Source organism: Syngnathus scovelli, chromosome 12 (genome assembly GCF_024217435.2).
Source record: "Syngnathus scovelli strain Florida chromosome 12, RoL_Ssco_1.2, whole genome shotgun sequence".
Taxonomy (NCBI): domain Eukaryota; kingdom Metazoa; phylum Chordata; class Actinopteri; order Syngnathiformes; family Syngnathidae; genus Syngnathus; species Syngnathus scovelli.
In genome coordinates this window covers 8772339-8795998 of record NC_090858.1, presented here as the reverse complement: position 1 = coordinate 8795998, position 23660 = coordinate 8772339, and the positions used below count along the sequence as shown (strand labels likewise).

The 23660-nt window shown below is 41.0% G+C and overlaps 1 protein-coding gene and 1 long non-coding RNA gene across 2 annotated transcripts; one reads left to right on the top strand and one right to left on the bottom strand.

Moving 5' to 3' along the window:
* The first annotated feature begins 4533 nt into the window (after positions 1-4533).
* On the top strand, positions 4534-5910 carry LOC125978420 (uncharacterized). Its single transcript, XR_007485004.2, has 2 exons — positions 4534-4878; positions 5275-5910. It is a non-coding gene; the product is annotated as an uncharacterized lncRNA (long non-coding RNA).
* A 913-nt stretch (positions 5911-6823) lies between these two features.
* thbs2a (thrombospondin 2a) lies at positions 6824-21520 on the bottom strand. The gene is made up of 23 exons (XM_049735766.1): positions 21359-21520; positions 21155-21214; positions 20521-21074; positions 19484-19568; positions 17198-17397; positions 16158-16298; positions 15741-15834; positions 14805-14975; positions 14093-14269; positions 13713-13886; positions 13466-13593; positions 13239-13391; positions 12387-12605; positions 12188-12295; positions 11952-12111; positions 11752-11870; positions 11454-11688; positions 10072-10299; positions 9722-9993; positions 9539-9636; positions 9248-9387; positions 8248-8278; positions 6824-7890 (listed from the first exon to the last, which is right to left on the bottom strand). Exons 2-23 carry the CDS (start codon positions 21207-21209, stop codon positions 7887-7889), a joined length of 3546 nt encoding a protein of 1181 aa, XP_049591723.1. The 5' UTR covers positions 21210-21214; positions 21359-21520; the 3' UTR covers positions 6824-7886.
* Between the last annotated feature and the right edge of the window lie 2140 nt (positions 21521-23660).

The window sequence follows — 23660 nt, the reverse complement described above, 5'->3', positions numbered from 1 at the left end:
CAGGTCTCTGATGCAATACCTGAAATTACTGTGGTTTGCAACACACACAAAAATAATTGGGTTTTAAGAATTTATTTAAGTATTTCTTAGTAGGTGTGGCTTACCGTGCTGCATATCAAATTGTTAAACGTGCTGCACTGCATTACAAACTATGAATTTGTTGGCGGACAACGACCTCTAGTGGTACTTTGTAAATCTAAAGCAAAATAAAATTCACACACTAGTCTGTCAAGTTGGTCCCATGTTACCTCAAAAATACCTAAAAAATACTGCTCTCCAAATATCATGACCAACAATAAAATACAATAACGTAGCAGGACCAAGTGTTGATCAAAAACGAGGCAAATGATTTATTCCTACATAAAAGGTAAACATTACAAGCCATTGTAGCAATATTATTAAACAGGATATGTACATGGCTAAAAAAGGTATATATTTTTAGAGATATATATTTTTACTTACATTTACAAGTATGTTGAAACGTACTTGCAAATACGTTGGAATATAGTTGCCCATCAAAATTAAAACTAGCCAGTTCCATGCTTCCATTTTAAAAATGTCTTTAATGAAGCATTTTATAATACATTATAATGATTTTGGATCATTTTATATGGAAAACAATGCATCTCATTCATGAAAGCTGGTGCAATGTCATTACCAGTTACAATTTTACACACAGTAATTTTTTTAAAAATCCAGTCAGCACAAGTGATTCCTGAATATCAGTGCAAATGTGAGCAAAAAATAGTTTTCTTTGTGCCCTGAACAGGATATATGGCAGAAAATGAATGATTCCTAGTAATGTTTTAAGATGTGTAATGGGGCACATTGATTCAAGTAGTCACTACTTTAATGAAGTCAGTTTATAAGTGTTATATCTTATGATAAAACATTCACTTACCCTTCTGTGATGTTGCAGCACATTGAGAGAAATGTTACAAGTTTAAGTGCCGTGCTTGATTTTTGTTCCCGACGCTGTTATCAGTTAAAGTAGAAGGGCTATAAAAAGTGATGTGCAAAAGCTTCCTTACCAAAGAGCACATGTTCAGACTACGAGTACATACGTACTGTACTTCTTTGACGTGTGGGCAAGAAGCATACTTTTATGTTCCGTGCATCACAGTCAAGGTAAATCTTTATCGTTTTTCATGGGAGACAGTATAGTAAATGCACACACACTCAAGAGTCCATGTCCTCTAATGGAGTCATTACATTATTAGCCAAATGGAGACACAGTCTTTAGCCCTGTTCTCTATTTAAGTGACCGTACCATGTGCTGAAATCTTCATTTTATGTCTTGAAGTCACTTAAGGTCTTAGGTCTTCAGGTCTCGTGAAACATCTGGTGAGAAGATGGAGAAATGCATGACTGAGGTATTATTAAGCCTCTGGTTTGTCACCCTTTTCAGAGAAAAACGTTTCTACTTAGACATCAAGACCTCTTTTATTCATTCGCTGAAAGGAATGTATAACCCTTGTAAAAATGCCTGCGGCAGACGTTTCTCACCATAATCCTGATGCAATTGCCCTCAGCCAACATCTTAGAGCCAGGAAGATGTATCATTTTGGCTTGACATCACAGGAAGGAGTTGGATCAGCCTGATGCAGAAAGAACCCTGCGAGGGTTGAAACGAAGCGACATCACTGCACAAGTATGCGTTAATAGTCTTTATCTACTTTTATCCAATACTAGTCTAACCCCTCTAGATTACCATGAAAATAAAAATTCATTCCAAAATGATGGTGTTAATTCACAGTTCCATGTCAATCTGTCCCATTCATCCACCCATCCGTTCATCCAACCAACACTTTATCCTTACAAAGGGTCACTTAAATTAGGGTGAAGGAGGATAGTAATCGATTAATTAACTGATCGACTGTGTGTAATTGATTGTTAATTTACTGTTGTGAAGCAACTGAAGAAAGATCGCGCGCAGCTCCAGCTGAGGCACTGATGATTAAGCCTCAACCAGTTTCGGAAGAAACGATGTGAGGCAGATTGATTGATGAACGACTCACAAAAAGTGAAGCTATTTGTCTTTCTGGTGACATTTCAGGATATACCTAAAACGCACTATAATGTTTACAACGGAACTTCATTTGACCTTCTATAAACGTTTGAATTCACATTCCCAACTGTTCACGGTTTCACTACTTAATGCATAACTTGATGTTCTCCTAACAAAGAGCTGAATGGCAAAATTCACTTCAGGTGTTTGATCCATGAAACGACCAATAGATATCTTGGTTTGTTTCTTTGGGATTGGTATTTGAACACACCTCTTCATCTTGCTGCTAACCTTTTAACATCGCAAACCAAGACGACAACTCACAGCAACAGCAAGTTATGGTGCCGTAACATTGAGCACTGACACGTGCATTCAAAGGTTCCGAGAAAGGGAAATAAAGATCACCTGTAAAATTTATAGTGCATTGAAGGTACATCCTAAATTTTCCCTCCATACGCTGAATATTATACAAGAACATTTTGTGAGCAGATGGTTGGTGTGTTCTTGGGTCCTGGAAGGAAAAACCCAACTGGACATTTGATGCAAATTATTTGTAGCACATTTAAAATTAGTGAAAGTGACCTGCATCAACCAGATGGATTCCGAACATGGAAATTATGTATTCATATAAACGAGCGTCAGTAAATTAGCCGCTAAATCATACTGGATGGTCACTAATTTGAACGTCATCAAAGGATGTAATCACATTTTGTGAATGCACGTTAAGACATATTGGGGGAAAAATATGTCCCAGGCTAAAATAATGACAACACAGCTTGGGGCCTAAACTGGACATCATGTATATGTTCAGTAAGGCCATAATGAGATCCTGATGTATGCAGTGTCTCCTGCAGGGGACTTGGCACAGATAGCCCCGTCCATCAGGAAAACGAATGTGGTCTCCACTGTAGGCTCACTGGAGCCGGACGTTCACGTGCATGCTTTTGGACATTCACTAGACTGAGCAACATATTTAAGCTAACACCATCACCTAGGTGCCAAAAATGAAAATACAGCCTGTTTATGCCATAGTGTTCCCTTTCCTTTGGCACATGTCAGAATTAGCATTTGCTCAAGGGCTAATTCAGGTGCAAGTGTGTATTGTGTACACGTGGAGTGTGTTAAAGTGTTTGCAAGAGCCAATGGTTTGGTCAGCACATTCATATTGTTTTTGTAGACGGTGCAGTGCAGAACGTGCATGTAAATATAAATGTCAGCCATTTCTAAAAGTCCATTTGGACTTTGAGTGTAGACAGTTGATTTAAACAGTGGAGCTCTCATCGTTAAGAAAAAAATCAAATTTATTTCGAATCGAGCCTTGCCGATCAGATCAAGCTGTTGTTAAGAGGCCTTCACCGCCAGTGGCTTTGTTTTGTGCAAGGTTATTGAGAGGCCAAGACTTCACAACTTGATTTAATGAGACCAAATATGTCTGGTCTCAATTTCACATAAACCCAAGTGGAAACAAGCCTACTTTTGACATCACCTTGACAACGTCTCATGCATATTATTTAATTAGTATTACCATTTGTGGTTTTAATAAGCAGTACAGTGCATTAGTAACCACTTTTGTTTGCTTTTGCATGGGTTATGACTCAATCAGCAAAGACTAGCAAAAATCTATAATATATTCCCCCCCCCCTAATCTTTCTAATTGCTGATATTAATATTTCAATCCTTGTACATATTTACTTCATATTAATAAACAACTCCACTCCTAGAATAATCAGACTACTAAAGCTAAAAAAAAAAAAAAAAAGATGAATTGGAGGTTTTAACCTCAGAAGGCCAACACTGTGGCTAATCTCATCCTGCCAAAACAACAAATCGAATAGTTGCCCAAGAATTTTGCAGAGCACAGCACATTGGGTCTTTTTCACACTGTGAACATGAGCAAGGGTTAAAAAAATGTGATTACTGCTACAAGTTGGGAAACTCATCCTTCATTTGCTTCTAGTCCAACTGAACACCCAACCACTTTACATTATTTGTCATGTCTTAAAAGTTCACTTTCTATTCATTGGCCTTGCGGGAGCTCAGCTCGCAGTCTCAACACTTTGACAACTCTGGTTTGTCGGGCGCCCGGAGACTGGCATAAGGAGTGGATATTTTCCCAGTGACTACAGGGACTCATGCCCTGAAATAAATGACTTTCTTGATTCCAAGTGACAGATCCACTTCTTTACTTTGGCAGGCGCAGGAGTGACTTTGTTTGGAGGCGGCAATGGTTGACTCGTTAAAGCAGCCAGTGGGAACAGTAAATTCTGATTTCACTCGGATTCTGTGAAACAGAAAAACGTGGCTTTTCATGTGAGTGAAAGCTGCGTCTCTTTCATTCAAAGAATTGTCCTGCACAGGGCAAGATGGATGGCAGTTATGGAAAGCCAGTCATTGATTTACCAAGCAATATTTATTTTTGCCAAAACACTTTCATCCCTTTTTTTCTGGCAACTGTGTCAGTTAACAGTATTACACAAGATATACTTTGTGCATTTCCAGCCATAAGCAAAATACAATGCGTCACGTCTCATCCCTAGCCGTTCCACTATGTGTCTGTTGTCATGGTTTCTGTCTGTGTGCTCGCCCCTCCCCTCCTGTGTGCCCATGATTAGTTTGCTTATTCTCACCTGCCTCTTGTTACCTGTCGTGTATATAAGTCCTGTCTGCCCCTCACGCCCTGTAGGATCATTGTTGTCTTCATGTCATTTTGGTTCCTGTCGTTTTCATGTCTGTTTCGTTTTGTCAGTCAGTCAGTCATGTTATCGTTTTGTTAAGTCATGTCAGTTTGCCGAGTCTGTCTTTTGAGTTCCTCCAATAAACCCTGGTCCAAGCTGCATTTGGTCGCCCTGCTCCATCCGATCCCTGACACAGTGAGTGAGGGGGAAATTTAGCTTGGCTTACTTTGACGTCTATCGTAAATGAAGTAAAACAAAAGAGGTTTGTGTTACATTTTTGCCTGAAAAGGATTTTTGGCTTGGGACGGTTCCTCAGCGGACACTTAAATGGTGAAAAGAAAATGGAAAATTGACATTTAGCTGAGAAAATGTCAGTGGAATATTATTTGAAGCTACTTGAATAGCCGGTTGGTATTTCTCACCTCTCTCAGTGGAAGGGAACATCAAACTTGTGTTTAAATGAGAGTGTTGCATAGTCACCTTCACTTTTATGATTTTGTCTTGCTGCTGTTAGAAGTGGCAAGATGGTGCCGAGCGCCATGTCCTCTAAAATAGCTAAGACTATCTATCATCTGTCTATCTTGTGTTCAGGTCATGGATCGGATGACAGCGAAGACGTGTTTCTCTCGGATGTTCATCTTTTTGAGGTAGTGGTTGGTGTCTCAGCAAAAACTGTCAGTTTACTGGGTCACACATTGACATCCTCTGGCAGAGCTCACTAACCCAATATGTCTGGAACTCACTCAACGCGGTACAGGAGCAGTGCAGTGCCAGAAGCCCTAGAAGCCAGTGCTTGGTGCGCATGGGCCACGTGGACTTTTCCAAAAGCCTCAATCCAAATATTCTCTGCATGCCACACTGATTTGAGTGTTGACTTCCCCATTTTCCCCAGACACACGCTATTTTCCTGGCTTGATCTCTACTACTCATCCCCTCTACTTGTGCAAGGAGACTGATGGAATTGCACAAAGCTGCATGAAATAAATCAATCAATGCATTTATAGCGACAAAAGATTTTTCTGTGAATTCAAAGTAAATATTTTTTTAAATGTTTTCAAAATGATTGTAGGCTGTGACGCATCAAAAGAAGTAGAAGTCTGTGAGGTACCTGGGGCTTTAGTAGAGACTACTTTAATCCACCCCTTAATACCACCGCAGTCGCATCACAATTGTAGAAACCATCAATCCTACACAAAAATGCAATAAAGCACGAATCTGTGCCATCTACATCTGGAGCAGTTCAGGATCAATATTTATCTACATGACAAAATATCAAATATTTGAAGAAAATGCTTGCCAGAGATGCTGATTTTTAAATGTATTTATGTGTGCAGATGGCTACAGATGTCTTTTGCTGATGGAGGTAAGATTGGCTGCAATATGTTTTGCTCTGCCAGCCAATGACAGCATGGAAAAATGCCAACAACTTTGATGAGGGCCACCTGTGAGAATGAATTTGAAATCAGATTGGTTTAAAAAAAAAAAAAAAATCCCAGTGCAAATATTGTTTAAGTTACTTTGGCTTGCAATTCTGATTCTGAAGGCTCCGCACAGACAAGGCAAACACAAAGAGGCTAACATCTGATTGGACAAAAAAAAATAATTGAAAATCTTCTTACATCCATTTGTTCTCGAAAGAGTGCAGCCAAGAGAAACACTACCAAGTGAAGCAAACAGACTGCTGGGAATGAATGAATACAATTTCGTACAACATTAGGATTTGTAAATGAAAGTCAGTGCTTCTGGGCCAGTAGAGAAGGCTTTTCTGCCCCTGACTGGATCCATCCCTCCATTTCCTGAAACTCCTCATTTTGCTCTATCTCAGTCATCTTAGGTCCTCAAGGACATGCACTTCAATTTATGTTGAACAAAGTCTAAAACTCAGGGAGTTGTGACTTTTATTTTGCACTTTTGGATTCTCCAGATTTTGTACCAAACAGAAGCCTGTGTGTGTAGTTTATTTGTTCACTATGAATGTTTGTTTTTGTCAGTATAGCTCTCCATCTGTTTTCTGTACCATTTGTCCTTGGAGCCTGACTTTGACTCTTTTAAAATTATTATTATTTAAAATGCATTTTAATTGATGTTTTGCACATCAATTAAAAGGATCCTATTTATACTATAAAAAGTCCAAACAAAGTGGTGTACAAATGATTTATTTATGAAAAAGAACAATCTTACACAACAACAAAAATTTGACGTTAACATCTTGTGCAAGGGAATGACCAGGTCGCAAATGTATCCTGGAAGAACAGAATTTCTGCCAACATAGACAAACATTTTAAGGAATTGGTTACCATACATGAATATTCACTCTGTTAATGAAGCCATTGCACATGTTGGCATCATGTTAAAGCTCTTGGCCATAAATGTGATAATGTCTCACTGTGTAGCACATACCATAATTAGGATCCAAAGAATTAAGGTGAAAATAAGCCTCCAAAAAGACACATTTACATTATTTCACTGTTAATGTTACTGCCAAAGTCAACTGCTATAAAATTGTTTAAGTGGCATGAACTTTGACAATAATGAGAGCAGATGTAAACATGTGATTATTTCCTCTGGACATTTATGATTCCCAATTATGCGCTTTGTCAGTGTGAACAAATAAATAATATGTACAAACCCTAGGAAAAAAAAAAGCAAAAATACCTAAAACAAGCATAAATAATTTACAAAAGGAATTATAATACAGACTGAGTATAAACATCTTTGGCATTTGCTGAAATGGCTTCTCAAAACTCAAGTCACTCATATCCACATTCAGGATTAAAAGAAATGACTCGCCACAGTAAAAAGATGTTTTGGTTACTGATACTGTTATTGTGACATACTGTACAGGGGCCAAGAAAAAGAGCCTCAAACAGACCACAGTTTTGGTCACATTGGAAAGCACACACAGAATCAAAGTGGTTGTACAATGAATCCTTTAAAAATGTAGTCACAAGTACATGAGTTATAATGAAATATTCTGCATAGATTCTGCCACCCGTTCGCTCATGTTCGTTCTCCAGCGCACCCTCAAGTGAGGGGAACGTATACAAACAAGTCAGCCACAAAACAGGGAAATCAGAGTCATGGTCTCCTCTCCAGCGTGGAGACATGGAAGAGCACGGAAAGTCTCCTTTACATTGAAATGTGTTCAGTGACGATGCGATGCTTACTTTGAGATCCCCCCCCCGTTCGCCAACTTGATTCAGTTATCTGTGGAAACATGGAGGAAATAGTGGCTTGTCTGTAATCAAGACAACAACATTACCGTGGTGAGAGCATCACATTCAAAAGCGCTGCAACAAAAGTGTGCACGTGGCGCATGGGCATCATGAATGATTGCAAGAGGGCTGCAGGCTTTTCCACATTTCAATGCTGGACAGAAAGTTGGAAGTCCTTGAAACACACATATTGTGCAAACACAGGCGCGCACGCATACTCAAGGTCTTCCACAATGCATCTGGTGCATTGTACACAAAAAAAGCTGACAAGCACAAAATAGAGCATGACATTATCTTTGGAATATTTTGCCCGGGGCAACAAAACAACACGTAACACACACGATGTTACCTTGTCAACCTTGTCGGCAAGTCCAGCTCATCTGAATATCAAAAGACACGTTGAAGGGTTTTACAACTTTAAATATAATTCAAGAGCCGGTGAAACAATTGAAGGCTTCTTGTGCGATAGAGTGTTTTTTTTTTGGGATATGCCTGATTTTAAACAAACATTCAACTCACTGCGGTATTGGGCAAAGATCAAAGAGTCATGCAGTGTTAACAAGGGGAGAGCAAATTTTGTTTTCACTCTGTTATCTGGATCCTCAACATTTGCTGAATTCTTAGTCAACACAAGACCAAGTTCCAGAATTCTGATGATGATTAGGTTCACCTTCGAGTGAATGATATTAATCTTTGTAGTTTAGAATATAGTTTTGCTGCTGAGACATTCATTGGCATGGATTAATTTTTGCAACATGGTCTTGAATAAACTTATGATCTTTATCGTGAGTATTTGTGTGTTCCCGTTGACAAATCTTATTTGCAACAATTTGTTCACATGTGGGAGTATTTTGTGTATTGTGTTTTGAAAACATTAATTCTTGAAAAGAAACTCAAGGCTAGGCCTTTTATTAACATCTGCTAGCTGTTTATGTTGAACGCTGCACATGATGAATAGAGTTAGATATTACTGTACATGAACCAATTTTTTACTTTTGGGTCTTGACATGATAAATTTGGAAAATCCCGAGCTTGTGCTTTACTTTCCTTTTAGAAGTTGCACAGCTCTGGTCCAACTCATTCAATATATGACAACTACAGTGTAAGTGCTAACGATCAACTATTAGGCTTTTTTCAATTCCACACTTTCCCTGGAGTTTCTATAGCTGATATAAAAAAAGACACACAGGCTGCATTGTTCACACGCTCCCTTGCAATAAACACAATGTAACACAAAAGAGCACGTTGTCATGAAGCCAAGATGGGCTCATGACACTCAGGATATGAACGCCTACAAGGTCATGAAAATCACGAAGTCATTCAAGATATTTCAAATGTTTTCTACTAACCTCTGCACTCATATTTGAGGTCCGAGAAGAAGACCAGTTCTTGGGAGAAGACGAACAATCCTAACCTTCCGCCAGCAAACGTCTTGTCATAAACTGGTCCCGAGTCAGCCATGATTTGCTTACCCTCATATACAACAACTCTGCAAATGTGACAAACCTCATTATAATTCTTCACTAGGTATATTCACAATCTAGTCACACACACAATAAGCTGTATCAAAAGAAGTGTTAATTTAACCAAACCTTTTCTTGTATGATTTTATAAACAGAATAACAAAGTGAATATGTTACCTGATGAAACCAGTCTTCGGTCTATGGATGAGGTGCCACCTGTAAGCTGTGTAATCTTTCCATCCAATATTTTTGGGGTCATGCCACAGAGTGCGTACCTATATTAAATTAATCACAGCAGGGCGTTTAAAACAAGCAAGCAAAACAAAAAACAAAAAAACCCCATTTAAAATTGTAGCCTACCTCTCCAGGAGTGTTGCCCGTGTGCCACAAAGCATTCCTGAGGTGTTCTCCAGTGCCGGTGGTGGAGTTGACCACTTTGAGTGACACGCCAGAAATGCCGAAGGCCTTGGAGGGCTTGTCCTCCCAGTAAGTTTGTGTGATCTGCTTCCACATTACCACATAAAAGCGCCCGCTCGACTGGTAGCCAAAAACGAAGCCTGCATAGTCATCGTCCCTGTCTGTGTTGACGTACATTGTGCCACTGAAATCCACAGCACTGAACTCATCGAAGCCTGGCGGTGCGAGACAAACGCATGATCATTCAAACCTAATTCTTCTTTGCCGATTGTAATTTTACAAGCCATGCTCACCTACGGCAATGCCTGGGTCAGAGTTGGCAGTCTGCACTAACTCTTTGCCCTGGTGCCTCACCACCCAGTTGGGATCGATTTGAGTGGTTCCCTTCGGGTCCAAGTGGACCATCTGGAACTTCCTGAAGTCTGTGCTGCTGATGGCGCTGTTCTCCGGACACACGTCGAGGATATCTGGGATATTGTCATTGTCAAAGTCATCTTTGCAAGCATCACCTCTTCCATCACCTGGTAAAGAAAAAAAAGACACAAGAGGACAGGCTTGAACTTATTCATACTGGAAAGTCGGTATATCACAAATGGATACATTTGATTCCTAATGAAGTGACCAGTGAGCGTAGTTAGGCACATTTTCCACATCACTAAAGATGAAGCAGCCATCTTTTGTCATGGCGTGATAACTATCACTGATGATATCCGAGGTCCACTCGAGCCAGACAGCAGGCTTGGAGCTCCCAGCGGAAAGGTTACCGTGACTCATGAAGGCCGCTGCATGGAAGTAGCTGGCTGCTTTCTGTCATCATGTTTGTTATGGCACACGAGACTACACTCCTGTCAAATAAACACTATCTGACAAGCTGTGAAGAGAGTGAACGCATCGGTGACCAGGGCTTTCCTTCGCAGCAGTCTGTTTTTCCAGTTACACACAGCTGTATAAACTCCAGGTAACCCTGCACAATTTGGGCACAGCAAACTAATCAAGAGCAAAGCTAAAACAAATAAAAACTTAACAAGCTGGCATGTGCCCTCTTTGGGCTGCTCGCTGAAGTCATGTGGAATGACACCACCGATGCCAACACTCCAATCTTTCCGCTGGCGCATTTCATGCACGACATTAGAAAAACTCAACAGAGCAAACTTGAATACCAGATGAGGGAGAGTGGCGTCATCACAGGTGTTTTTTTGCGTACAGGTACACTCAACTATGAAAATTTTGCATCGCTTCGACAAACCTCACGTGTGTCACTGTCATTGAACGCCACATACTCCGCAGATACTGAACAGGAACTACATGATCACGGACAACCATAATTTATTCCATCTATCAAATTTTGCTGCCAATCTGTTAATTACTGTTTCTTTGTATGACAAGATTATTTCCGTGGCCTTCGTTATTACATAATATTATTATATAATTTTTTTGAGGTTGATAGCAACCATCTTGTAAAGCAATTTCTCGCACCTACGCTTGAGCCATCATCTGACCATTTGGCTTTTTGGTTAGAGGTGGTCAATGAATTTGATTTATTCCCCTCCGTAGAGTTCAAAGTTAGTCATGGTAAATTGTATATCATCGACTATATAGTAATGACGTTGATACATTTACGTACTTTATGTGGAATGAAAATGATTATAAATGCCAAACAACTTGTGATTCTCACCGTCAGAGTCCAGTTGGTCTGCGTTGGGGGTCAGTCTGCAGTTGTCCTTGTCATCGGGCACTCCGTCATCATCATCATCAAAGTCACATGCATCTCCTTTGCCGTCCTTGTCGTGGTCAGCCTGGTTGGCGTTGGCCACGTACGGACAGTTGTCCTGGTTATTCTGATGGCCGTCTTCGTCAATATCCTGATTGTTGTCACACTGATCTCCAACCAAGTCGTTGTCTATGTCCATCTATTGGGACAATACAAAAGATTAGGAGTATGGAGACGTGATGTGAAGTGTGTTTTACAGTACCTGCAGAGGATTGTGCAGTAGGGGACAATTATCACACTGGTCACCAACTCCATCCATGTCTGTGTCCTTCTGGTCCGTATTGTAAACGAGAGGGCAGTTGTCATTCTCATTGAGGATTTCTACGGAAACAAAGTTGGATTCTGGGTTAAGAAGACAACAGTGGCTTGTCAATAATTATCCCAGTTTGGGAATTCTTTTACCATCTCCATCAATGTCTATAGCACAGGCATCTCCTTCCCCGTTGTGGTCCGTGTCAATCTGGTTAGGATTGTGCTCATAAGGGCAGTTATCACAACGGTCACCTACTTCATCCTTGTCAAAGTCAAACTGCCGAGGGTTGTAAAGGAGGGCGCAGTTGTCCTGAGGTGGAAAAAATACACTTGTTAGAGGAATCTGCAAGTCAGCTATGCAAATATGTGAAACAAACATCTCACACCCTTTCATCCAAGATTCCGTCATTGTCATCATCTTTATCACAAGCGTCTCCTTGGCCATCTTTGTCAAAGTCTTCTTGTCCAGAGTTGGGTAGGCTGGGGCAGTTGTCCTGAAAAAGCAGAACAGGGCTTCTAATTAATTACTGCTTTGCAAGGGGGTGGGGGGGGGTATATAACAAGAGGTAATTGAATAACACCTACCTTCTTGCAATGGTAGGTGGCATTGGCTCCACAAACAAGGTTCTGATTAGGCCAGCCATCGAGGTCAGAGTCCTCCCCGCAGATATAGCCATCACCAGCATAACCGGTACGACACTCACACTTGAACATTGGCTCACTGAAATGGCTGAGGTAAATACATTCAGCAGATCTATGACAGTTGTGTGTCTTGTCCTTGCAGGGATTCTCTGGCTCGCACACCTGGGTGACCCAAAAAAAAAGGATTAAGGTTAGAGTGGTGTCAGATTGTCATCCGTCAAGAGAACATCAGCTCCAAAGTTAGATGGTTAAGCAATACATTTTAGACAAAGTACTTCAGAGCATTACTGATTTGATCAAATCTCACTTAATGCATCAAACATCCCACTGTGGCTCACCACATAAGGCTGCCACTCATTAGGGCGGACGAAAATATGACTCTGCTTTGAAAGCTACTCACTCCATGAGGGTAAAGAGTAGAGAGTGGCAGTGAAAGTGGGCCTTTGATCAAAAACTCTGAAATGGAATCATTTACTGCCAAGCGGTGAGACAATTTCAGTATACCCAAATCAAATAACTGAGTAACTGGGGCATGGCATCATAGGCGAGCATCTGCGAAAGCCAATAAAAGGGGAAGGAGTAGTTTAGTCAAAGATCCAGTATGTATCTTTAGTTGTGGAAATAGTGAGCTTCAAAAGATGTTGTTATCCAAATATATATGTATATTCTCACTCACTCGATTTGTTGTGGATACTTTTGTAATTTGATTTTAGTAGATTTAATGCTGCCACTTTTATGACAAAAAATACGCACATGACCATTGTATATCAACTTCAGGCAAGACCTATGCCTCACCTGCTTGTTCTTCTTAGCCTTCTCCACGCCCATCCCGAAAGGTTGTGTGCCCTTGTAGCGTTTAGGACAGGGCAAGCAGTGGAAACCTGGATCGGTGTTGACGCATCGCTGCGATCCACCCGCGTTGAAGCAGATGTCAGACACCATGTCACACTGGAGGAGGCGGGAAAGAAATCAGTCTTAAATATCCCTCTTGATTGCATGTCATCAGACAAACAAACATTTACCTCATTGATATCTTCACAGTTGGTCCCATTGCCACGGTAACCATCTGGGCATGGCCCACACTCCCAGGAGCCATCTGGAGAACTGGTGCAGTCCACACCCCCAAAGCAGGGGTTAGATAAGCAGCCATCTGCAAATGAAAATAAAGTAAACAAATGTCGTGCAGTCATTAAAAGAGAGAGAGAGATTTTTAAAGTCTGAAAATGGATCCAGACATTTCAACAGAATCCCAATCTAAGTCTGTCTTACCAACGGGACAGTCTTTTTTATTGCAGCTGTCCCTGTCATTGACCTCTCCGATACACTTCCTGCCACCATACTGAGGATGAGGGCTGTTGCATTCACGTTTGCGACTTTTGATCCCACCACCGCATGATGCTGAGCAGGTTGCCCATGGAGACCAAGGCCCCCAACCTCCATCGACTGATAAAACAGAGATTTTGTGTCAGCAGCACAATAGTAAGCCGTGTTTGCACATTCTCCCACATGACAAAAAACAGCTCATGAAAACAGTTCATTTCAAGATTACAGGGGGGTATATTCACTTAACACTAGAAGAAACTTAATGAGATTTAGGTCAAGGCTAGTCCAAAACACCTCGTGAATCATAGCGCTGCTGTGATACTCACTCGGACACGGCTCTGCAGTACAGCGCTGAGTTTCTCTGCCGTTCCCTTCGCAGTCTTTGCCCCCCAGCTGAGGCATGGGGGCATTACAGTGGCGTATCCTGGTGATCTGGCCCTCTCCACATGTCACCGAGCAGGATGACCAAGGTGACCACAAGCTCCATCCACCATCCTGGCGAACTGAAACATCAGGTATACAAAGCAAGCGGCACAGATGGAAATTATCCTCTAAGAGTAAAACACACAAAAAAGCAGTCTAATCTGCCAAGATATAAAAAAAAATGTCAGCCATGGTTTCTACAAGAAAATATTATGTGATGTTGGAGGCCATGGCTCACTTTCAAAGATGCCCCAAGATTCTAGCGGCAGTGTTTACATCACACTGTGTAAGCTATCATCCAGCGGTTAGACTTCATTCAGCCACTCACATAGATGGTGTAATGTTAACCTCTAGCAATAACAGGACAATCCCTCAAGAAGCCAATAAATTCATTTCATCCAACAATATGTGGCAAAAATCCCCAAACTTTGATATTTTATATAAAATGACTAGAGTGAACAGCCAAAAGTGAGTCACTGGGCTTTGGGACATGAGTTAAGGGTTTATTTGGAAATGACTTCTACTGGGCACACCCTGCAAGCTGACCAGCTCCCTTCACATTTTGAGGACATTATCAAAATAACAAAAGATCATATTTATGAGTCGTATTCTTACCGCGACTGTCACATCTTCCTGGGCTGCACTTGCGAGTTTGTATCGAAGGTCCTGTGCAGGGGTTACTGGTTGCGTCACATGACCGTCCCCTCTGTTGAGTTCCAGTCCCGCAGGTGACTGTGCACTCTGTCCACTCAGACCACGGGGACCAGCCATGGTCGCTGCCTTTTGCTAGACAAAATTAAAACCACAAATATAATAAACAGTAGTTTTAATTGACCTACGCGCATTTATAAACTTTTACTCGTTACAAATGCATCGATTGAATATGTGGTAAAAGTTTAGAATCAGAAACGTTTTATTGTCCCTTGAAGGGACATTAAAATTGAAGCAAGAACACATAAAGGGCAAGGCACAACATAATATGACATAAGACTATAAAAAAAAAAAACTATAACCCACACTTGTTAAAAAATGAATAGATAAATAAATGGAAACATCATACTTGTACACATAATTGCTAACACGTTCCGTCCGTTAGCACTCATACATACAAGTATGATGTTTCCTTTTATTTTGTTATTTTTATTGAATTTCTTTAGTTTTTTTTTTTAAAATCATGCCTAATGTCATACTATATTTATCAAACCAAACTAATAAACGGAAAACATTAATCATAACGTCTGGTTATACTATGTAACATTCAATCTTGGTCCCGTTTCTTGAGGGCCGATTTACTAGATGTTTTAAATGTTTCCCTGCTGCAACAGACCTGATACACATGATCGGGATAATCCAGACCTTGCAGCCAGGAGAATTATACAACATCTAGGAAACTGGTCCTCGAGGAACACGATCAAAGTGTGCTAACATTTTTTAGAAACATTTCTTAAATGAATGATAAACCCTGCAAATCAAGTGGAGTTGAATGCATACTACAGTGCTGGTAAGCAGGAGGAGGATTCGGAGCAATAGTTGCTGCCACTAAATACTTACGCAGACACACAGGACAACACTCGCCATCGACGAATGTAGGGCTGGCACAGGCCACTGCGGGGCAGGTAATTTGGTGACACACTACCTTGGACTCCTGTCATCAACAACAATTAAGTTCAATTTTGTATAATTCGTCATGTAACAAAAATATATTGTTTCTATTGTTGATGGATAAAATAACCCAATCTCCGTACAAATCTCTCAATATTACGGCAATTTATTTTGGTAGTGGAGTGTGGATTCAATATAATCTGGATATCCATGTGGGGGTTGTGTATGTACTTGGACCTCACAGAGGCAGTCATTCTCATATTTCCAGAAAAATAATCACGCTTCAGCACTTCAGCGCTTAATTTATCAAATGGTTTTGTACCACATCCTGAAGAAATGAAGTTGTTCCATTTGAGTCAGCTCTACCTGGCAGGTACATTTGGTGCAGCTGTCGACAACCCAGTCTTCCTTGTCGTCGAAGAGTCGGCCATCCTGCCAGCACATGTTCTTCTCCTTGGTGTTTTTCATCTTTCCGAGGGCCTCCTTCATGACGGTGTTCTCCTCCGTCTGACATACAAAAAGCACAGATATGTTTGCATTTAGAGGTGTCACAATCGTTCTAATGCAATAGTTTGCCGTGTTTCATTAAGGTAGGAACCGGTAGGTGTAGATAACAATCAAGAATGAGTAAGAAAACTATTATTGCACCAAAATACAGTCCAAATGAAAACATCCACCTATCAATCAGTGCTTGCTTTGAGGCACAATAGGCTCAGAGTAAATGTAAATAGACCACAAGGAGGAATGATTGATGAGAAAATGTAAATACTTGTAAATGTGGTTCGAATTACTATAAATAACAAACAGTGAAACAGTTCCGAAAATTTCATTGTAACTTCCAACCCAATTGGAGAGCAGTAAAGTCTGTGGCTGGACTCCTGCACACTTGGCAAGTGTCCGTGGATAAACTACTGCCAAGATTTTGTGTGCTGAAGAAGGAAGGCAGCAGTGTTGCGGCGTTAGATTCTAAGACACCACTCGGTCTGGAAGAGCCTCAGGGACCCTTCTCATCTCGACCATTTTTTTTCCAAGCTCCGTGCCCAGACTCTCTTATTGCTGGGAGGTTCCCTGAGGAAACACATGGGCTGTTTAAACACAGCCAGACATTCGGCTGGACCCCGACACTGTCACGGGAACACTTCCTATATCCACATGTTGCATGTCATAAAATCTGTCTGACACACAATGCCACATATCACAGGAGTCAAATGCGTAGCACCACCTCAGGTACAACCCTGCGGTCACTTGCTGCTTTTCAATAAATCTGGGTTATCTCGTAACCTCTCACCTTCTAAAATGACACGACAAATGACAATGACATTTCCTCCAAGGCGTCTTGCTGAAAATTAATCAATATATCGCCAAGAACAGAATCTGGTTACATCATCCCATCATTTGCTACTTACCACTTTTTGCAGGCCGTCAATAAGATTACTGACAACCACTCTGAGACCATTGAGCTCCTGAAACATAGTGCTCAGCTCCTCGCAGGAACGGTCGCACATCTCAGAGCCCACGTCATCTCTTTTCTGCCCAATGATGTTGGTGGTGATGGAAGGACTCACATCCACAATCTCTGAGCTCTCGCTCACAATGTTGGCATCATCTGGAAGGCAGGAGACATCAGAGGGATGGAAAACAGAAGTCAGGCAAAGTAGGGATTTCCCAGTTCTTCTAGGCCAAGCACGACAATGTGAGGATTAGAGTGTTTATTGTGTTCCCAAAAACAGATGCTCCGTCAGCAGTCAAGGAGACGGTTAATCTTTCCACGGTTAGCTGAGGGAGAGTGGGAGACTGGGTGGGGGTGAAGGGAGTGGGCGGCAGTTGAGAACTTGCAAATGTGGGTGTTCTCCTCTGAGATGAGAAAACCGTCTATGTCATAAATCTTCACGATCCTTCGGATAAGTGGACATACACAATATGAACTGACCACATGGATGAACTTATTTCGAGGCTGGCTATTTTAATGTTCAATATGATCACAAAGCAAAAACAATACAACCAATAGATTAACTTTCGTATCTCTTCTCTCCCTGACCTGACTTGACATTGCATTGAGATGGCGATATCTATAGTGTCAGCCAAGTAAATAGCGACATTACCGTATTTTATGATTATAAGACGCACTGTCGATTTTTGAGTAAATTCATGGATTTTAAGTGCGGTTTATTGTCCGAAAAATAGAGTATATTAGTTTAACACAGTATAATCAATCAGTTATACAGAGTTCAGGGTGTCAAGATCGGATATTGGCTGCGATAGCGGTATGGTATCGAAAGTGCAGGAACACATGGTGGGATATATATACCATGATTGTGTATTTTAAATTTCAGAAGCCTTTACAACTTGTGACCGAAGAAAATTGTAAAAATATTGCATACTGCCAACAAATATGTAATTCATGGATTCATCCAAAGAAATGAGCAACTGTTGCTAGTAGCTAGCTGTGATCCCAATAGCACAAAGTGGAAAGTCCACAGATGCCACTCATGCATACAGTATGACATCTTTACAGCCCAATAAGCCACATGACATTTTAAGCGTTTGCTTCCACCCAGTTTAAGATTGCTTTTCTTCCTGAAACCACAAAATGGGAGTTATGACATGATGAATTAAGTGAATGCGTGACAGAGAAAGTAAAAATTTGGATCAGGCTTTATAAATAGACAAAGATCGATGGCAGAACAGGGCACTTTAAATCAACAAGTCGCCCAAAATTGCCTGACAACAAACCGGCTTGAGTTAAAAAGTTGTGTTTTCTTTCCAGCTTGGTCTGCTGGATTCATTCAAATCTCTGGAGGGCTTCATGCTGCGTGTGCATGACAAGTATGAAAGGATTCACACACCATTCACTCCCTGAGACACACACTACATTTTTCTCTCAAAATTCCAAAAACGATTACTGGTAGCTTGTCACCCTTTTTCTCCTCACTTTTCACTTTTTGAGACATTTTCAAGATAAATGCTGGAATTTTAAACCTGCCTGTGGCACGCAAAGCACATCTCATATGGATTCACTTTGTATTCAGACCGAGTAACCAATAACACAATTAGATACATATTTATTTATTTTGAGCACCGCTGAGGATCAGCAGCTACGATTTCTCATGAGAGCGTTGATTGAGTTGAGAAAAGCAACCTAATCAGCCAATGTAGTGACTTCACTGAATGTGCGTGCGTATGTGCAGCTGTATGTCGAGGCTCACTCCGCAGTGTGGTATTCGCTTTCCCTTTCGTATTTTCTTTCCCATGGCTTTACTCGCGGTGCTGTGCAGTGGAAATAATAGTGTGTACGTGTATTTTTGTGGTCCACGCCACCTCACAACCTTCAGGCCACTAACTGTTTTTTTTCTTGATGGTAATGCTGGGAAATCTTGCCACACATCTAATCTACAATTCCTTTGACCCACTTTAAAAACGAAGTTCAAATTGTGAGTCAGCTGAGCGCACGCAGTGAAACTTTTGGTGTGGGAACTTAGTGCGGTTCTGATCTGACTGCACACTCACGCACATCTGCAAATATAATTATGTTTGACATAACCTTTGGCTTCCCAAGGTCACACAAATAGAAACCACACTGGTTGAACACATTGGGGAACTCTTTGGTGGGTGACTGCTGTTTAAGTACCAAAGGACAGAATGTAAAGTCATTTCAGAGGGATAAAAAAACAGAAAAGAAAAAGAGACTTTACCTTGCTTAGAGATGTCACAGCCTCGACTCAGCAGGATGTCCTCAATTGTGGTATCAAAGATGAAGCGCACATTCTGTAGGAGACCCTGTTTGGTAAAACAAACATAATAAAATGATCATTATGCTATCAAATCTACATGTGGTTTTGCAGCATATCCATTTTTCTATCCATTCAGGGCGAAAGGAAACGTGTGACTCTTAAGGCCACTTTGTCCAAAGTTCAAAACTTTACATAAAAAAAGATGTGAGCAAGATTTAGTGTGCATAATTAAGCTCTTAATTTTGGAAAATAAAGTTGGAGGGATCAGTGGACACACTTCCTATGTGTCTACTTTCCTATATAGTTAATCTGTCATGTTCTTCTTTTAAAAACTGTCCTTGTTAGTTGGCTCTGTATGCATTTTAATGCTCGGTTTATTTTTGTACGGTGATCAGTGAAATATTTTTTGATTAAATCTAAAAATTTACAAGTTCCAAATTTTTAGAGCCTCCCGTGAAAATAGGGATCGAAATATTTACATCATGCTATTTTCACGCAGCTACATATTTTTATTGCATGCAATTCAAGGCGCATGACTTGATACACGGGCGCATGCGGATAAGCAAGTGAGATTAAGGGAGGGGGAAACCTCAAAGGTGAGATGTTTGTGGCTTCAGCAATTTGCTTAGGGGCACTTGAACAGCTCAATTTAAAACTTCAACCTAAAACTTTGACCTCAGAGCCAAGTCCTCTTGGGTTGAGCTACTGACCCATCAAGTTCACAAAGAGTAGATCATGCATTGTTTAAATTCTAGAAGCCCCCCCCCCCCCTGCTTCTATTCATGCTTGCATATATTAAACAAATAAAGGCTTCATTCTTTCACTCTCCCCCTACATACACATTCACTGGTACTTGGAAAGTTGCAATTTAGTGTCTAAATGTGGAACAATGAGCTGCTGTGGAATGTACAAACTGTTGGTTAAAATGAACTTAACCCATAATTGAAAATCAAAACAGCTTACCCATGCAGCACCAGTGCATGGCAGGCCTGACTCACCCTGAAGTGGTTCTCCCGGATGGATCCCTTGGCAACATACATGCGGCTACCCTCGGCCTGCAGGTGCTCATAGAAAGGCTCGTCCAGGATGACGCTGTCCACCAGGCTGCAGCCCACGTACAGGTTGGCATTCTCTCCGTGGACCTGCAGGGTCAGATTCTTCCACTGGGAGTCGGACAGGTCCACGTCCTCGAACGAAACGATGTTTTGAGCCCCTTCCAGCCAGTAGACCAGGTCCAGGGAGTTTGCGCGTCCATTGGACACGATCTCAAACTGGCGCCGGCCCTCGGCATCCTCGAAGCCCAGCAGGGTGCCCCGAGAGCTGCGATCCTGGCGGATGCTGGCCACGAACACGAAGCCCTCGTTGTGTTGGATCTGTCGCATTATTTGCCCGAGGATGGCGGGGCTCACTGGGGGCAGGTGGTCGAAACGGATGAAGCGGTATGCGGGGGCATCAGAATTCTGGCCACGGAATTGTTTAGCCCCCAGCGTCCTGCGGCTGATGTGACTAACTTCGAACAAGTCGAAGGAGGTGTCATCCTCCTGCTCGCCATCTACGAATTTAACGCACATGCATTTACAATTAAAATATCTCAATTAACGCATTCAATTGCATTAAAAGTATTTTAATTACCTTGAGCGAGCGCGTGGAGGAAGAGGAGTGATGGGAGCAATAATCTGAGTATCATATTGCCTTCGAACACAACAGCAATATTAAAAACACTATTAATCAAAATACATTATTATTTTTTAATCGATGCAATAAAACTGTCTTTTGACAAGCTTTTATGTATTATCTAGTATCCGCACGCGACTTTGCAAAAGCAGAAAAACTTACCTAAAAATGTGTAAATCCAGCAATGACGTTGAAAAACAAAAGATTAGGCGATATGACAACGGCACCTCCAGTACCGGAGCAGGAGATCCCACTCCTAGTGACTACATCCACAGACTGGAGGACAGAGCCACTCCTCCCGCCTCTTATAGTGGGCCCTCGGGGGAAGGAGGGCTGTCAATCAAATCTAGCCACTGTGACCCGCTTGTGATGGGCTGCGAGGAGCCAAAGTTACATAATTACCTTCCGATCGCATCATGTGCTTTACGCACACGCGTGCGCGCTACCCACGCACAGAAATGGGCACGCCGGCACGTGATGCCTTCCCCATGCCCATCCGCCCAATGGCATCCACTACCCCATTTATTTGAACTCACTTTTACGAGGAAAAAGTGTTTCACTATTTGTCTAGCTACACTTTCTGATCAGTGTCTGACTCTGTTTAATTAGAATCTAGAGTTATTTATTGTGATGTGAGTCTAATAGGGCTGACTTGGGGCAAGAAGTGGGGTGATTGATATTTTAAGAATTTAAGGCATTAAAAAACAGGGACGTCAACCAGTACTGTAATATCAAAGTACTTGAACCAGCGAGTAGTAACAACGATGACGGAACAGATTCCGAGAAACAAGATATTGCCCATTCATGGCTTATTTGATCAAATTGACATATTCCCCATTCATGGCTTATTTAATCAAACACAGTGATCCCTTGCTACGTCGCGTTTCATTTATCGCGGCTTCACTACATCGCTGATTTGTTTTTCCAAATTAAAAAAAAACATTTAAAAGTCAAAATAAAACTTCTAAATTGAGGAAACATGTGTCTAACCTTTAGGACAATGTAGTATTGCTCCAAATGTTCGTTTACATTCCTTTAGAAGTCAATTTTCGCGTGTTAGCACGATCACGAATTAGTATCTTTCCGCTAACTCGTTAACCTGCCCAGTACTTTTTGTTGGTGACCGTACTTCTCGGATTTCACTTATCACGGGTGGTTTTTGGAACCAATTATCCGGGATAAACGAAGGATTACTATAGTTTGATGTCGTCAACTACTTGCTGTTTCACTGCATATGAAAATTCTCCAGGCTTACATTGAATATTGGAGAAGAATAGAAGAACATGGCGTCTTTGATGAGAGTGCACTTGAAGATGTTCCAATTCCAAAGCAATTGGAAGCCTATAAATCCTCCCCAAAAGAATTCTTGCTATTTCTGCAATGCGAGACTTGACAAAAGAAAAAGAAAACAATCTAATACAATAGCTACTTTGGATGTTTCCACTTTGCTTGCAAGCAGCATGTAGCGTCTGGAGATCATCAGGGTTTTGCCAAGGCTTCCCTCTGTGGTGTCAGAGAAATAAAAGCTGATATTGCATCTCATTCTTGGAGTCCTGCAGAGGGGTTACAAGGAATGGACATGGATCTACGCAATGGGTTACATCTCAAGAGCATCAAACGCCACTACCAATTTACATTCCATTTCAGGAACAAAAGAAAGTACGGACAGTTTCTTATTTGTCTTTAAAGCAATAGTGAATAATTAGATGTAGAACGGGTATGCATGATGAAAAACATCCCACAACAAAGGGTGGGAAAGCTTCAAAAAGGGATTGGAAGAAGGAAAAGTGGCGTCACAACTGTCAATTATACTCTTAAAGCCTGAAATCTTAGAAGCATTTCAGTAAAGTATAAATGCATCATAAGCGGAATGGCGGGTTAGTTGTTGGCACGTCTGCCTCATAGTTCTGAGGTCAGTTCGAATCTTGCTTTCGTGGATTTTCTCATGTACCCGGGCTTCCTCTTACACATACATACATGGTAGGTTAATTGAAGGTTCCAAATTTTCCATTTCAATCCAGGCTTTACAACAGAAATAATTGTCCCTTGCCAAACCTAAAGATATGAGTAAAAACAACTCGTTTTGGAGCAAATAAATTGCTTCTTTTGTTGTGTGCTAACAAACACTATGGCCATAAATGTTAAAAATTTATATTTAAAAGTTGTCCTTACTTAAAGGACTTTTTTAACCGCTAAAAACACAATTTGGTTTTTTTTTTCCGTGTACATGATGGATTGCTAATCAGTCAATCCCAAGCCACATAGACAGATCTTAATAATTGCAAAGAAAAACCAGGGTAACATTAGCACTATAGTTCCATTGAAAAGATCATAAAAATGGATAGTTAATCTTAAACAAAACAATACTTCATATAACACTTTTAAACTGTTTCCATATGATTTCATTTCGCAAATGTTGACTGTGAATCACCAAGATCAACGGGCACTCGCTCTAGAGATACAA